The following is a 14090-nucleotide window of genomic DNA, read 5'->3' as shown; positions in this document are numbered from 1 at the left end:
TGTGCGCTTAAGGCATGCTGTTCTGGAAATGAGCCTTTTGTGATGTCACAAAGGGCACCAATACGACCCCAGGCGAACGACAACACTTCCAACCAGGTGTTCATTCCACCCTGTGAAGAAGTGTGGAAAAAGAACAGCAAAGTTTCAGTTTTAGCAGAAAACTTCCCGGCACACTGCAAGCAGAGGGCTTTCGAAGCTGTTCACTGAAGAAACTACAGTATTCATGGACAATTAAATGTGTTAAACTGCTGCATCGATTCACACATGAAAAATAAAAACACCTAAAAATTGGCGTAAGTTGATACTAGAGAAAGATTCCATAGCAAAAATGTTATTGTGAATATTTTGCAATCTTAGGAGGATTTGTAAGGTCTCATTAATGTCTGTAGGTTATTACTAGCAATACGTTTTGGGGTACAAATGTCTGTAGATGTCTGTAGTTTTTTTTTTCTTCCTCTGGAAAAAAAAAACTGATATTGAAGTGACGGGAGACTGTTCCAGGCCGAGCACGAACACAAGCTGGCAGCATGATGTTTATGTTCAAATTGGAGGCCGTGCTTGATCGGGTGCCTGAAGTGGCAGCACGCTCACAAGTCACCATCAATTTCTGATGTTGCAATTTTTTTTGTATAGACAGACCGATAAACATGGAGAGCTGCTATGTAAAAGCAGCAATTATCTCTGAAGTGACAGATGCTGAAAATACTTTCCCACAAGGACTCGACGCCTCTCAGAGGAGACGAGTGGTGAATACGTAAAGAAATCCTGGCTGGCATCTTCCATTCACAGCAGTAATTTGGCTGAGGGAATGGACAGCCATTTCACATTTTTACTTGCGTGAGGTAAAAAAGTATTCAAAAGTATATCGTCTCACAGCAGTGGCCCGTGCATTTCACGTCTAGACCATCAGTGACGTCATATTTAGTCCCCCCCTATGTTGATACGCCGCATAATATCCTCAATATGACAATAAGGTTGGAGGATCCATACAGAATCACACTATCACATGACATCACCTTCATATAGGGGACCTAGTCGAGCAAAGCACAGATCCCAGAGCATTTGAATCACAATTATGACTAATAGGAAAGGCCACTGATACTGTCAAAACATACAAATAAAATTCTATTTTAAAAGAGTCCACCAAAACTACAGTGAGCTTGAACTCTTTTCCAAACTTGTCTCATAAATTGCGCATTGTTGCCGATTCACATGAGAGACTAACAAGACAATAATGAAACAAACTATTAAACTATTAAGTTATTAAACAATTGGACATGTTGGTGCAGCTGCTGCGTCAATGAGTCGCGCTATTTCCGTTATAAATTGCAGACGATTCGGCAACTCAAATCTTCATCTTCTCCTTCAGCCATTGTGGGTTCGCCGTGGTGGCAAGCGGATCTCTCTGGGTTGAGTTGAGTCTGGAAGGTTCTCAGGGCTTCTTATCCAATCACAGGATGCATCGTACGTGTGAAGTTCAGCGTGAGACCAGCTAGCTAGTCTCGTAAAGAATGGACCAGAGAGAATACATTTTATTATATTTACGGGAAAATGCATTTTCTAAGTATGTTAAATCCAGCAGAGAAGGTCTTGCTGGCCCTGACGGCCCACCACTGACGTGTCAAACGTCCAGTGCTGCGTCCTCTCACATGAGCCTCACTGACGGCCCTCTCTTCCGCCTCAGGCCGACTCATCTTTGACAACCTGAAGAAGTCCATCGCCTACACGCTGACCAGCAACATCCCAGAGATCTCACCCTTCCTGCTCTTCATCATTGCCAGTGTCCCACTGCCGCTGGGGACCGTCACCATCCTCTGCATCGACCTGGGCACTGACATGGTGAGCGGCAGCAGGGGGCGGGGTGAGGGAGGCGCAGGGTCTTCTTTGTTTGTTGTCTCACCCCGTCAGTCTCTCCACAGTTGGACTAACGAGTCTCCTCTTTCTCTCGTCATTTTCACAATAAACATCTGTGAAATGACCACGTGGCAGATGTGCTCGCTGAAGGCTCTCATGGTTGAAGCCATTGCAACAACCTTTTCCTGATCTTTGGCACACAGCTTTTGAGGCTTTTTGCGTTTCAAGGCAAAAAACTCTCCTTTTTTCCCCACTAGAGAGCACAGCTAAGCACAGTGTGTAAACCAAAACTAAGAGGCCTTTTACATTAGCACTCCTCTTTTCCCCCAGTCTTTTTTGCAATTAACCCCCCACTGCACCAGCCAGGAAAAAAAATGTTGAGGGAGGCACCAGCGTCCGACACATAAGATGTCGTGTAGATTTATTCGCCCAACGCCAGTTCAATTTAAGGTTAAGTGTGTAATATTTGGAGATTTTTAAGAAGAAACAGTGACATCACGTGGTCAGATTTTAGATTGCGTAACTCTTTCACGTTCCCTCCCTCTCCCAAGTTTGCCAGTAAACTACGGTGTCCTGCAAACACAAACCTAGATATCTCCTCCACCTTCTTCTTTGCTGGTTTCTTTGAGGACGCCAGCGTTCACCCTAAGTATGAAACGCGCTGTCTGGCAGCTGGATTGTCCACACCAGGCTTCATTAGAAATATGATGGTGTAAGATGGCAGCTGTCTGGGGGCAACACTCTTGAGCTATGTGTATTCTTATATAAGAACCACTTTAAGGGTAGGAAATCCAAATGACTTGTATTGTACTGTGAGTATGCATTTTTATTAATGTATTTATGGGAAATATGTTAAGCTTTTACCAATATAAAAATCATTAATCAAGCCAAATTTTACACACTGGACCTCTCAACTGAGTCACTTAGGTATTTTAGCAGAGTTCTGCGTCAGATCCAAGTTCCTCTCTCATAGCCGTCCCCATGGAAACACAACAGTGTAACAGATTGGATAACAACTCTCTGGATTTAGAGTTACATCCATCCTAATTTTAGCCAACATTAGTATTCATTTGGAGCACGTTTGATACCGTTTGCTTGTGTTTTCTCAAGTTGGGGCATGTTTGCCCCCAGTAGGCACGGCTACTTCTAACGGTGGTAGAGTTGCTGCTGTTCTGCTGGTCAGGGGAGGAGGGAGAGATTCACATGCACTGACATGAACGGTCCAACTTTGTAAACAAGATGATATAAAGGGATATTAGCAGACAGGGGGGCGACGCTCTACCCCTGTAGAAATAACCCCACAAAACATATGCTAATCTTTTATTCCCTTTATATCTGGCAATGATGAAACATTTTGGTCCTGTAATAATTTTCTCTGCACATTTCACTGACATCAATGCATAGAATATCGTAACAAGAAATCAGAATACTTATGTGCTGTTTTCCCTAAAGCTCCCTCAACCCATTGAATTATGGGTTGTAGTGATCTTTCCAAACAAAGGGTTGCTAATTTTTCTAGCAGGCTGCGGGGCTACAGGCAAAGCCAAAAAGGTGACTCATGTTTATTAAGGCGTCAGATATGAGCGGCCCCGGAGATAAGATGAGCAAAACATCAGGTTTAATGTCTTCTGACTGTTAGCGGGGGAAAGTCGCTGTTGGCTCACCGCCGACGTCCATTTGTCGGAGCGGAACAAAGAGCGAGTGACGCTCACGTACGGATTTACATTTCACAGCGCTGCCATTTTCCAGACGCCAGCCCCCCTCATTGTATTTCCAGCAGCAACAAAAAGAGTTGCTGGCACGTCGCGCGCCCGAGGGGTGTAATCCATCAATGTGGAAGAAAAGAGGCGCAGGATTATTCAAGAGGACTTGTTCGCTTGTGTTCATTACTTCGACGTTTGGTTTTTTTCTCGCCCTCCGTCACCAGACAGTCGCTCAAACTGGTTCTTACACGTCCCGCTGAGCCGAGAAGCAAAAAATCTGTTGCGCGGGAAAAAGGAGAGACGTGCGCACCATCGTGGCCTTGTTTTCAACTGTCAGGAAGAACTTAGTCCTGGCAGGTGAAAGACAAAAGAGGAGCAGCCGGCAAATGTGGCTATAGTTCAGTTGTACGTATTTTGCTCCAAATGAATATTTCATTTTTTTTATTTTTCCGAGCCGAGCACCAATTTGTTTTGTGTTGACAAATATTTACTTATCTGACTGAGATCACAGTGTTGGGGAAAAAAAAGTCTTTATTGGTTTATCCTCTTTGGAGATGGGAGATGATTGAAGTTTAAAAGGAAAATTTGAGCACATGAAAAACCCTTCACATCAAAGAGTCTTTAATAAGAGCTGGTGGAGCCAACACAACTGAAGCCTTGACAAATCGGAGCCCAATAAAGGAAATATATAATCTTGAAAAGTAGGGATGTACCGATATCATCGGGTATTGGTGCCAATTCCAGGACTCTACACGTACTCAGAAAATAAGTGGCGTTTCCACGACACCGAGAACAGTTGTGTATGTATGTATATAATTTGTTAAATCTGTGTTTGTACTGCAGTCAAACTTGTGACATTCACCCTGTTCCAAAAAAACATGCTAAGGAATGTTAACAACATCTGTAGGGGGGAAAAAGTAATTCTATGATGTGTAATGGCCTTATCAAGTACTCAGTATCGTATCAGTGAGTACTGAAATGCATCTGCTCGTACTCGACTCGTTCTGTAAAAAAGTGGTATCGGTGCATCCCCATGAAAAAAGTGCCTGGCAAACGTTGATGATCGTACAGTGCACGGCTAAGAGACTTTAAGAGCACACATTTCCCATGTCTGCTGCTGAGGCTGTTAACATCTTGTTAACAGCTTAAGTTTAACTGCAGGCAATGGGCTGGAGGGCTCTGCTGAGATTTAGCAGTGTGACAAGCAACAGTCAGAGGGAGCGCTGATTATTTTTAGCAGGCACCACCGTCACATGGTGGGGGGAGAGGCTGCTGCAGATGTTCATCAAGGCGAGATGTGGCACACTTCAGGTAGCTGTTTGGATGGAACTCTTGAGCCCTGCGCAACAGTAGTCATGTGCAAACTTGTTTTTGTTTGTATTTCGAGGCGGGGAAAAGAATCATGTGGTCACGTCCCGTTTCAGCCGCTGTGGGTCAGGGCGGTGTAACAGCAACGCAAAGTGGATTTGTCAGCGGCAGAGGTTTTTTCGTCGGCCGAGTCTCCCGTCCAAATCCCGGCTAAGACACAGGAATCTCCAGCATGGAGTCGCACATACTGCTCTGCTGCTTACCTGGATGAGCCAGCCTATATTAGAACAGTATTACTGAGACCCTTTTTTTTTTTTTTATTGAATTTTATTTTATTTCTTTTATTTTTTATTATCTTGTGCAATCAACTACAAAAAAAAAAGATATATTTATAAAAACGAACAAACACATCAATCAACTACAACAGCAACAAAAAGCCTTCCAAAACAAATTTGCACAACTTGATACATTCATATTAAAAAAAAAAACCTTTTGCCTCTTTTATTCACACCATACAATTCACACCACTCTTCTTTTCTTCTCTCTCTCCATCTAACCTGTTTTTTTTTTTTTTACCCCTCCTGCTCTTTTTCTAAATGATTACTTCCATTTATGATGCCACCTGCCATGATTTTTAGAGTTTGCCTCTATTTTTGTAGTAACGCATGAGTTGATTTTTCTTGATTTCCTCCAGGTTCCGGCCATCTCGCTGGCTTACGAGACAGCAGAAAGTGACATCATGAAGCGCCAGCCAAGGAACCCCAAATCTGACAAGCTGGTCAACGAACGCCTCATCAGCATGGCCTACGGACAGATAGGTTTGTCCCCCCCTAGGACCTGCGAGCTCTTTGTACCGTCCCTAATTCTCTAGCCAGCCTCAGGTGGGAAATATGCTGACATCACTTTGATAAACACTAATGTTTATCAAATATGCTGACATCTCTTCAAGCCTTTGATAATGTTTAGACGGGTTTTTTTTTTTTTTTTCACGTTTTAGCAAAACAGGCTCAAAGATGATGAGCAGAGGCCCAGGAGAGCGCCCACCAATTTCCTTTAATTGTTGTGACATTTAGAGCAAATTACGAGAGAGCGCAATTGAGAGTGGATGTCTCCGACTTCATCTTAGAGGGTTCTTTTTTTTCCAGCCTCAGTTGAATTCCCAGCTTCCCCTGAATGCATGTGTTTCATGCCTGGTTTTATAGATTTGGGGAAGAAGAAAAAAAATCTCAAAGGGTGTCCCAATTTCAGGAGGCTGGTAAATAGGTCAAAAAATGACAGGGCTTCACCAGATGACAATTTAAAGCTGAGTGCACTCCAAAGAAAAAAAAAAAAAAAACACATCCTGCAACTCACATCAGCTCCTATAATTCTGTAAAGATGAGCACCAGCTGGACGAAATCTTTGGCGGGTCACATCAAAACACATTTACAAGACATTTCGAGAGCCAGGGCCGTTATTTAGAGTGCCGCTATGCAGGGGCTAGCACTTTTAAACACAGCATTAGGTATGCAAGTAAGCATTAAGTTGCAGCGAAGAAGAAGCTACTTTAGCAGTGTGTCAAAAAAACACATGGAGGAACACAAGTAGGGAAAATGATGAACTTGTGCATCTTTATATGGTCTGTCTGTCTGTCTTTGTTGCTGCACTGAAACAAGCCATTCGTATCTTGCAGGCATTTCTGAGTTAGAGGTGGAGCTGATCATCATAGTGACACGCCTCTGCAGACTTGTGTTTTTTTAAACGTGGGCGCCACATTGCTGCGTGACAGCAAGTCGGCGTCAGCGCTAGTTAACACAACCTTTGAGCAGCTGGCCAATCACAACTCAGTGGGCTGTTCTAAGGCAGAGCCTCTGAGGGCTGAGTGAGAGAAAGACTGGTTTTGTAAGGCCTGGACAGCTCAAACTAGGGGTTTTCAAACCAGACAAACCTTGTTTATTGTTCATAAAGAAAATTAATTTCCATGATAGGTTCACTTTAAATTCAACTCAGCGGCATTCGCAACAAAGGACACAAATGTGACTGTAGGCTCTCATAATGTCAACAACTGTGAGGGAAGGTAAAAGATATTCCAGCACTGAAAATAGTACTAACATAGCAAAAGCACCAGCCACGCTCGTCTCAGTGGTGGGGTTAGCAGCCATGCAGGATTTCACTAAGTGAATATAGATTCTGAAATAGGCTGTCCATCATGCTGTAAAATGTTGTACTCATCCTGATACAACTGTGTTGTTGCATGGAATTAAAAGTCCTAATTACTGCAGCCCTCAGCTGTCAGGAGCCTTTCCCACCATAAAATTACAACTGCCACCTTGAGATCACAGAGGCAAAAACAAACACAAGCTGCTTGTTCCTCTGTTTTAGGGTATTTGGTCAAAAAAGGAGAATGTGAACTGAGACTGAAAGCAACAAAATATGTATTATTCTTGTAAAAAAAGCATAATTAAAAAAAATACATTTTCTGTTTTCTGCCCACACACATAATCCATAAATTCTGCTTTTTGCAGGAATTATTTCAAAACAACTGAACACCTAACAACCTCTCAAGTCAAGTTTCTTAAAGATCAGTTGATCTTTAAATTAATCAGCAAACACACCTGATTGAAACTCAACATTCAGTTGTACTTCATCTCTTTTTGAATAAAACATGATCACAGTAGATATTTTCACAGAGATAGATATATATCTTTGACCTGAACTCCTCTAATTGTCACGGTGTTGCTATTGGCCAGCTCTTGTTACTTTGGTGCAAAGTGGTGCCTGGGCAGCCTCTTGTCTCCTGACAACCTGACAGCGAGCTTCAAAGAGCTTTTACAGCTAACCTCGACAGTAACAACACTCACCTTATGTGGGCTGCAGGGCATCATGTTTTGCTCATTTTTGTAATTTTATATTTAACTAAAAAAAATTACCATAATCTTTATCAGCATCTGTTTTGAAAAAATATTGAGTTTAGATCTGTGGGATACAGCAAAATATGTTTTATTAATACTATGTCAACCAGTAACAGAATCACTTTTATCTCAAAGAACGCAAACTTTTATTTCAAAAGAATTTGGTACTTTAAGATTATGCTCCTCCACCACCTTTTGTTTTCTTTGAGCTGCACACAATGCCTCTCTCTGAATGCTGCACCCTAATTACTGAGTCAAGGGGCTACACGACACAAGAGCAAACCAAGGATGTGAAAGGAGCCGTTTGCCTGGACACGACTATTCTTTGATGAAATGGACTCCAGTATTGATCTAGTCCAGCTAGAATCGATCTAATACCAATGCTAAAATTGAAATCAGTATTATCAATATCTGTGAACCACCAGTCATCATCGTTCACCACCAGCCCGATTTCTGTCTTACAAGCTTCTATAAACAGTACTCAGTTTTCACAGCAGCGAAACAACTCCTGCAAGCTCTTATGAAAGACCCCCAGGAGAAGCTGAGCAGGAAATACAGCAAGCAACAGCCAGTCTGCTGAAGAGATTAATGTGAGATTAACATGTCTACTTGGAAACATGTGAACACAGCAGATGTAGATATTAGCCATTTAAAAAATAAAGTGCTCCCTTCCCATCCTCGTAAACACCCATTCAACTTTGCATCCCATGTTAGACTCACTTTTAAAACACGCCCATCCATCGCTTGATAAATAAACTTCCAATGGCCGAGGGGTCTGTCATTTTTCAATCTGTCAATTTCATTGTTATTTCATTTTGATATTATTTATAACAAAGATGTACAACTCATAGCGCAAGGAGCAGTCTCTACTGGTTTCAGCAGTGTTAAAGTCAAAGATAAAATCTTTGTAAACCAATTTGTGTGTCGCTGCGGGCACTGAAGATGTGCAGTCATATGAGTCGCACGTCGCTGACCATCACTACTTCTCAGAACTTCCTAGACATTTGCTTTAAAGCTCTTGCCACCTGGTTCATCTGATAGCAAAGATTCTGACTGAGTTGAGTGGCAAAAGGTTCAGCCAATCACCTCCCTAGTTTGTCTTGTTTGAATGTTGTCTGCTGGCTCTCTCTCTCTCTCTCTCAAACATGAGAGCAATCCGACGGAGCTGAGCAAATAAAAAAATTCCTCATTCCTCTTTTTTAGGAATGATGCAGGCAATTGCTGGCTTCTTCACCTACTTTGTGATTTTGGCTGAAAATGGCTTCCTTCCGGGGAGACTGGTGGGCATTCGTGTCGATTGGGACGATCGCCAGGTCAACGACTTGGAGGACACCTACGGACAGCAGTGGGTAAGGAACAGGGAAAGGAAGCCTTAGCGAGAGCGCGGCCTCTTCGCGATGCTCCCCACACTGAAGGTGTGTCCTCCTGTCCTCCGCCATGGCAGACCTACGAGCAGAGGAAGATTGTGGAATATACCTGCCACACCAGCTTCTTTGCCAGCATCGTGGTCGTCCAGTGGGCCGACCTCATCATCTGCAAGACCAGGAGGAACTCCCTCTTTCAGCAAGGCATGACGTAAGAAATGTGCTGATGCAGGGTATGAGAGAAGAACGCTGCCGGTTCACTGACGAGGCTGTGAGCATGTGATGTTTTTTTACCCCTCGCATTTTGTTCTTGTCCAACAGGAACAGAGTCCTGATCTTCGGCCTGTTTGTGGAGACGGCTCTGGCCGCCTTCCTCTCCTACTGCCCCGGGATGGACGTGGCCCTGCGCATGTACCCACTGAAGTGAGCCCTGCATATGCATATGTCCATTGAACCGGAAAATAACCTCTTAAAGACCTAATGTGCTGCCATTAGCCCATCACTCTGCACTCTAAATGAAGTCTGTGATCCTCTTAAACACCACGTTGTTATCCTCAATATTCAAAAAAAAAACTGTGATGAATGGAACAATTTGCACTTTTCTCAAGACTCACGACTAAATCTATCTGACCCCGTTATTCTCCTCCTCCTCCTCCTCCTCCTCCTCCTCCTGCTCCTCCTTCTCCTCTCAGGCTCCTGTGGTGGTTCTGTGCCTTTCCATACAGTATCCTCATCTTCATTTATGATGAGGTCCGTAAATTCATTCTGCGGAGGAACCCTGGAGGTAAGCTGTTATTAAGAGGAAACCAGGATTGAAGGGTTCCGGCCCTCATTGTCTTGTTAATAAGCTGAAGCGAGGGGTGGAAAAAATTTATTGGCAAGTGATGGTCTGATGATTGACGTCCCAATCTCAGGAGCCACATGTGCTTTTTCCATAGAGACCTTGTCTCCCACATCCTCTGTACCTCTAGCCTTCCTGTAGGCCTTGTTAACGAAAGAAAAGATAACACACGAAAGACTAGGCTGTCCAGTAACTTAAGGACACGCTGATTGACAATGTCACCACAGCACTGCTCTGCTGATGTGACCTGAAGCAACCTTGTAAGTATTTGACAGATGGGACTGGCAAGAGAAGCTGAGTGTTTGTTGAAACAAGCACAAACAATATTGAAGGCAGCCTCTTCGACCGCTTTGAGCCAAGAACTTGGGCTCTGTGTTTATGAAAGGGTTTCTCTAAAATTGATATTATCATAGTATAGTTTTTAAGATAATGAAATTATGTCATTTTTATTTTTTATTAAAACTCCCATTACAACACAATTACTCGTCAGTTCATTAAAAGAAAACTGGTATCAAGGTATTTTGTGGAACACATTTCATAAATATTTTCAGGTTTAGAGACATCTTTCGTTCAGAACTATTAGGGATGAAACAAGTGAGTACAAGGTAGCACATTCATTAGTTCATCTCATTTTTCCTAAGCAGTTCCTACACTGAATCATTTATTATGAATGTTGCAAAGTAGCAGATTCCCTGAGATTTCTGAAAGTCTGAAATTTTTATGTTAAAAAGTGTACAATAAATTAATTTCATTGATCATTTATTTTAAAGTAATACATTTATATTTCTTTAATAAGTATAAAACAATTAATAATCTAATATTCTGATTACTGGTATCTTTTTTTGTTTAAAACTTGATTTGATTTGGATTTTTCCACCATTAGCAGTAAAACTGTACCAATCAGTGACCTTTCAGTATTAAGGTGGCAGCTAATAGTGGAGTTTATCTCAGTGACATCTGCTGCCAAAATACAGTGGCCACAGAGGGAAATAGCATACTGACATGCTGGCATGGGTCAGTGTTTCCCATTGCATGTGTGAGAGATCACTTCAGGTCTGGGTAGTTCATTGACCAAGGGCCTCAAAGGTTAAGATCCCAAATATAGATACATGCTGATCCTGTGAGTTTTGTTGGTGGACATGATTCAGGTGATGAGCTCAGAATATGTGCAAGGCAAACGATGTTGCAGACAGTGTTGTTTAAGTGTAGGTCTGCATGTGTTTTATTTCCATAGAGTCTAGAGCGAGTGCAAGTGCAGCGTTTATTACAATTTATCAACGTGGAAACACGAGAGGCAGAACAAAAACAAAGCAGAAGACGAAAAATCAGCCCATAAAAGTTGGGGTGCAGTGGGATGTTGAGACCTCTCTGAACTCAGCGGTCCCACAACAGAGCAGCTGGGCTGTGAAGAAGGGCGCAGGGCACCGACAGAGACACCCGGGGAGGAAACATTGTTAAAGAGAATGTGTGACACAAACACAAAATTCATACCTCAAAACAGCGCCACGAGAAAAATTGTTTTGACTCAGTTATTGCGATCCCACAATCCCAGCAACCATCTGTGCACAAAGCTGTGCCGATTAGCCCCAGCCTTTTGAAACATACTGAAGACGTTAAAACAGTCGGCATAATTAGTGCAGGGTTTCAGAAATTGTAAATGGTTGGAAAAGAACAAGCAGAAACTTATTTTTATTCAGTCTTTTCTGAAGTCAGTCTTTCTTTTTTATTCAGTGCAGTATTTTACTCACAGGTAGTTATGCCCGATGCTGCATATTAATTAGTTACGGAAAACATGCATCTTCGCCGTTTACATTCATTTTTACACAAACAACGCTTTTGCAGACCAACTCTTAACCAAAAGCAAAAACATTACTGGCTGGCCATTTAATTAGCATTAGTTGTCCCTGCATTACAAAATGGGGATTAAACATTTATTTATTTATTTTTATTTTCTATTTAAATGATCTTCATACAAACCAAACCACAATTGTTGTGCAGAAAGAAAACAGCATCCAGCAGCAGCAGCAGCTCTTGACTGACGAGTTCTTTTCTTCTGGGCTTGATTGTTACAAAGTAGCGTGCAAGCACACCAATGTCTGTCAGTTTGAATTGACTCTCCATTTGACAAACAAAGCATGAAATAGCATCAACCAGACATCTGCATCGCTGCTGAAATCTAATCTGACCTGAGTCTTTGGCTGAGGACTGCATCCTAACTCGATTTGGATTCAGCCTCTTTAATATCTCTTGCTACTTAATAGACAGGGGCAGAAAACACAACCCACTAATCTTCATTTTGGACAGAGTCAAGAAATATGGTCATAGAACACAAAATAAAAGCTTTTTTTGGCCAACAAATGAAACTCTTATGTTTGTGTGCACAAAGTAAAATTCCTGACAGGTCGGCAGTCGATCTTCATAGAGTAAAAAAAAAAAAAGATTCTCAGAACACGTGTAAGATTTGCACCAGGAAGCAGATTATACCTTTCCAGCATCAACGGATGCGGTGGTGAATGATGAGAAAGGAAATTAAAGGAGGCTGATGAAGACTCCGGAGATATGGCTCGAAGATGGTGCACTTGATATGGACACAGTACAATAGCTGAAGCGTGAGCTCAGCTGAGAGGGGGCGAGGCAGTAAGCGACAAATACAATTTATCATGACAGTTAATCATTTCTGTTAATCTGAGTGTTACGCGCGGCTGATCAGTTTTACACTTAGCGAGGAGGGATTCATTTGGAAATGTACAAAGACAAAAGGCAACGAGATGAATACAAAATACAGTGATACAAAAAGAAGATTATACGTAGGAGAGCTGCTCATCTGACGCTTCAAATCTCCTGACACCTCCTTCTTTCTGTCTCCTCCAGGTTGGGTGGAGCTGGAGACGTATTATTAATCCAGGAAAGGACAGCTTGACTTCCATGTTAGTCAGAGATTGTGTTACTGTGTGTGCTGGTGTCTCGACGTGTGTGTGTCTGTCTGCCTGCGTGCTTCTGCAAAGGTGCGACTGTGTTTGTCGGCCCGTTGCAATCATGCATGGATCATTTCTCAGATTGGATTATCATCCCAACTGAGAAAAGGCTTTTTGAGGACGCTCCCATTTCCTTGCGGGCTTTTTTTTCTCCAAAGGAACTGTACAACAGTGAACTCTACTCTTATGTACATTAACATTCTGTTACCATAGTGATAAACTGTGTGATAAACTCAGTGCAGCAAGATTGCTAATCATGTGGAAAGAACAAGAAATAAAATTGTTTGCAAACTGTGTTTCTGAGGCTTTGTTGATTATTCATTGACTTTTTTTTTGTATGTGTAACTCTTCTGTTCTTGAGCGGCGATCCTTCAAGGTCACTAGTGTAATGGAAAAGTATTCTTGTGTTATTCTTTACCTTGGTTTATATTGTATGATCACTAGCAGCACGTGTAATCTGCTAGAGTCATAGTAGCCGCATGGCCATCATGTGGCGACCACATGAGTATTGATCATATGTAGAGCTCATGGTGCACAGGCGCTCATGACTATAGTTACCCTATAGTAGTCTTCTGTTTCCTGCTAACACATACGCAGTGTATTCACTTTGTTTTATGGCCTGCCAGTGATGTGCTCATCCTCTAGGGCCTTGTCATTCTCTGGGGTCTTTTGTCGTCAAATCTCATGATTCTCCTGTGCAGGATAGTGCAGGAAGTTGACTGTGAAATCATGTGCTTATCGTATAGTCGTTGTTTTGTTTCTCTCTGTTCTCCTCCTGTTCTTCCCTTATCTTATCCCCTCCCAGTCCATAGTGTATAAGAGACCTTCTTCCTCCTTCCCTCTTTGCACTTGCACTCGCATTCATTTGAGCTGTTGCACTTGTTGCTTCCGTTCTGTTGGTTGTACTGTGTTTGTGCCTCGGAGCTCCGATCCTTTTATTTGTCTGTTTATTAAATTACTTATTCTCCCAGTATTCCTGCATCGGCATCTTCGCTCTTTTCCACAACACTAGCAATTTGCCTTGATGTAGATAAACAACCTGATTAGAAAATATGTGCACATTTATATGCCAACATTTTTATGTGCAGAGAGACAGGTTAAAGTACACGTGAGAAAAAAATTGGTCAGTGGTTGTTGCAGTTGTCCTCTGTGTT

General features: G+C 42.3%; 1 protein-coding gene across 1 annotated transcript in view; it reads left to right on the top strand.

Moving 5' to 3' along the window:
* The window catches only part of atp1a2a (ATPase Na+/K+ transporting subunit alpha 2a), a 53555-nt gene extending 40323 nt beyond the window's left edge, over positions 1 to 13232 (top strand). Inside the window, exons 18-24 of the mRNA XM_076022006.1 lie at positions 1685 to 1839; positions 5560 to 5683; positions 8960 to 9105; positions 9201 to 9331; positions 9442 to 9543; positions 9813 to 9904; positions 12833 to 13232. Of these exons, the coding sequence (XP_075878121.1) occupies positions 1685 to 1839; positions 5560 to 5683; positions 8960 to 9105; positions 9201 to 9331; positions 9442 to 9543; positions 9813 to 9904; positions 12833 to 12861 (779 nt within the window). The 3' untranslated portion in view covers positions 12862 to 13232. The remainder of the gene's footprint in view (positions 1 to 1684; positions 1840 to 5559; positions 5684 to 8959; positions 9106 to 9200; positions 9332 to 9441; positions 9544 to 9812; positions 9905 to 12832) is intronic.
* Positions 13233 to 14090: the final 858 nt, after the last annotated feature.

This window comes from Nelusetta ayraudi, unplaced genomic scaffold (genome assembly GCF_046127955.1).
Source record: "Nelusetta ayraudi isolate G7.1 ecotype Tasmania unplaced genomic scaffold, CSIRO-AGI_Nayr_v1 ptg000011l, whole genome shotgun sequence".
Taxonomy (NCBI): domain Eukaryota; kingdom Metazoa; phylum Chordata; class Actinopteri; order Tetraodontiformes; family Monacanthidae; genus Nelusetta; species Nelusetta ayraudi.
The sequence above is the reverse complement of the archived record's forward strand: the minus strand, read 5'-3'. Positions and strand labels throughout refer to the sequence as shown.